Here is a 2,807-nt window from a genome sequence, read left to right on the forward strand (position 1 = left end):
TCAATTCTAATATGTACCAACTAAACCTGTAAAAGAGGGATGTTAACAGAACAAAAGGCTCATTTAATACAATTAAAAATAAAATCTTTTATAAGTTTTACTAAACACTACTCTCCTTCCTTTCTTCAGAATTTCTTGCCACTAACTATCCCACTCCAAAAGAAGAGTTCTTTGGCAGAAAAGCAAGCTATCAATTTATTTTATATGTAACATGGTACACGTATATACAGTCTTAGGGAAATCTAGAGACATGAATAAGATGTTAATACTCCAAAAGTTTAACTATTTTCCCTGTTACACTTGCGGCAAAAAATACAGAAAACACAGGGACCATCCACAGCTGCTTGTATTCACCATTTCTGACATTCCATTAATGTTCAAAAAGAAAAAAGAAAAGTAAACAGCTAGGGGCAACCCAAGAGCAAAAAAATAACCTGACATAATGACTACTACATAGCAGAAACTTATAAGCATGAAATAATTTGAAAGACAATTACCCAGACAAAAAAAAGACTCAATATCCAATTTTTCTAGTACTTAAAATCTACAGCATGTAAAGTCCTAGATTTGAGCATTTGTGTAACACCTGCTAATTTTTATGGCAGTTTGCAAGGATACAAAAAAGAATTACAGAATTTTTACCTGCTCCAAATGTTTCAGACCCTCTTCATCATCTGGTTCTGTGGGAACACTACCCATACCAGGAGCACCTACGACTTGCGTTTCAACTGGCCGGAGGGTAGGACTAGGATTGGTAACAGGAGGTGGAAGTATGAGGAGAGGAGAGGCTGTCTCTGAAGGAATCTGTGACAGGGACTGTTGGACATCAGGAACCATTTCTACAGGAAAAAAATTCAGAAAGTTCTCTGAAATATACAGACTGGTTTTTTTTTTCACAGTTTTTGGCCAGGGCTGGGCTTGAACCCACCGCCTCCAGCATATGGGGCCAGCGCCCTACTCCTTTGAACCATAGGCACCACCCTAAAGAGACTCCTTTTTTTTTTTTTTAATTAAATGATAGCTGTGTACAATAATGCAATCATGGGGTACAGTGTGGTGCTTTCATATACCATTTGAAATATTTTCATCAAACTAGTTAACATAGCCTTTATGTCATTTTCTTAGTTATTGTGTTAAGAGGTTTATATTCTACTCTTAGAAAGATTCTTCTTACAAAAGCTAACTCTACATTACCAAGTCAGACAGCCTACTAATGGGCCCAACAGTAATGCAAGCTGTGTCATAAACACTGAAGCTACATCTAAGGAGAAGTCTAGTATTTCTCCCTAGAATGACCAAATTACCTTCATAGAATGACAAAACAGAAGGATTAAAAGGTACCTAACCTAAAAAGTCCTTCTATAGCGCCTACTTGTGTCACTAGAGCATCTACCCAATAGTTAAAGGTCAACCTCTTAGAACCAAATAGAATCAGTCTAATCCTTTACAGCAGCGGTTCTCAACCTGTGGGTCATGACCCACAGGAACTGTATTAAAGAGCCACAGCATTAGGAAAGTTGAGAACCACTGCTTTACAGCATGTTTCCAAATTGTAAAATATGGTTACCAAAGATTTAAATCTTCTCAAACATATGCCATACCTCATCAAAACCTTTATTTAAAATATCTGCAAGTATCTTAAATAAATACCTATTTCAAGTTGTATGTAATATAATTCAATATATTACATGTTTTAGAATAATGAAAAGCAATTGGAGTCTACCTGTACAATGCAGGATGTTCATATGAATAAGAAAAATTGCAAAAGAGGTTCTGTCTTAGTTCCTATTTCTAACCTCTCAGTATGAAGGCTATTAAGAAAGAAAGGGAATGGAAGTAATTAGATACAACTACAGATTCCCCTCTGAAATCTTGTTTGTTCAATCACAGAAAGTTTCTCCAAATTCCTGTTCCTCTCACTCTTTCTTTACCAAACTTTTTTAAAGGACAGTCTATACATACTGTATCCACTTCACCATTACCCATACCTGCTACAATGGCATTCCATTAATGGGACTTCTACTCCCACCACTCTGGCAAAGTTCCTCTCTCAAAGATGACAGTGACACAAAGTTGCCAAATTCAATTAACTTTTCCTAGTCCTTGTTATCTAATTTCTTAGCAGCACCTGACACCAACCCAATCCTAAACTGAAATATTCTCCTGCCTTAGTTTCCCTGCACTCTACGCTCCTGGCTCCACTTCTGCCACTGAAGATTTTTCTCCAGCTCTCATTCTCTACCTACCCTTTAAAAATAGGAATTACTCAAGGTTCTGTTCTCAGTCCACTTTTCCTCTCGCCCCTAACAAATATATGTAATCGTGTACTTTTGCATTCTCTCTCTGGCCCTAAACTACAGTCTCTCATTAGCATCTGCTCTCTGGCTATCTCTACTTAAGTTTCATATCAACACCACAAAACCAATGTTCAAAACTGAATTTATTCTCTGTCTTTTCAAATGTTCTTCAACTTCCACTTTCTTTTCCTATCATTGGCTCCATAATCCTCTCAGGCACCTCTGTCACTTCTGACTCTTCTTTCCCTTCTCTTGTCCCAACAAGATTTCTACCTTGAAATCTCACCTGCCACTACACCTCCCTTTACAGGTGCACTGCCTGTCTACTCTATAGTGACTGGAGAGTCAGGTCACAGTGCAGCCCATCTGTCACCACACTAAGACATCCTACAATTCATGTTCAAACGGACCTTCCTATCATCCTCCTTTTCAACTCATACTTCATCAGAGGATCCTCTAACTCCTGGGTTCAAGCGATTCTCTTGCCTCAACCTCCCAAGTAGCTGGGAC

The 2,807-nt window shown here is 38.0% G+C and overlaps 1 protein-coding gene across 3 annotated transcripts in view; it reads right to left on the reverse strand.

Annotated features, from left to right (window-relative positions):
- GIGYF2 (GRB10 interacting GYF protein 2) overlaps positions 1-2,807 on the reverse strand; it is a 145,264-nt gene that overhangs the window by 57,134 nt on the left and 85,323 nt on the right. For all 3 annotated transcript variants that reach the window (XM_023510308.1, XM_012802254.2, XM_023510307.1), the window contains one exon: positions 643-839. In XM_023510308.1, the coding sequence (XP_023366076.1) occupies positions 643-839 (197 nt within the window). The remainder of the gene's footprint in view (positions 1-642; positions 840-2,807) is intronic.

This window comes from Otolemur garnettii, unplaced genomic scaffold (genome assembly GCF_000181295.1).
Source record: "Otolemur garnettii isolate 467f Iridium unplaced genomic scaffold, OtoGar3 scaffold00013, whole genome shotgun sequence".
NCBI lineage: Eukaryota > Metazoa > Chordata > Mammalia > Primates > Galagidae > Otolemur > Otolemur garnettii.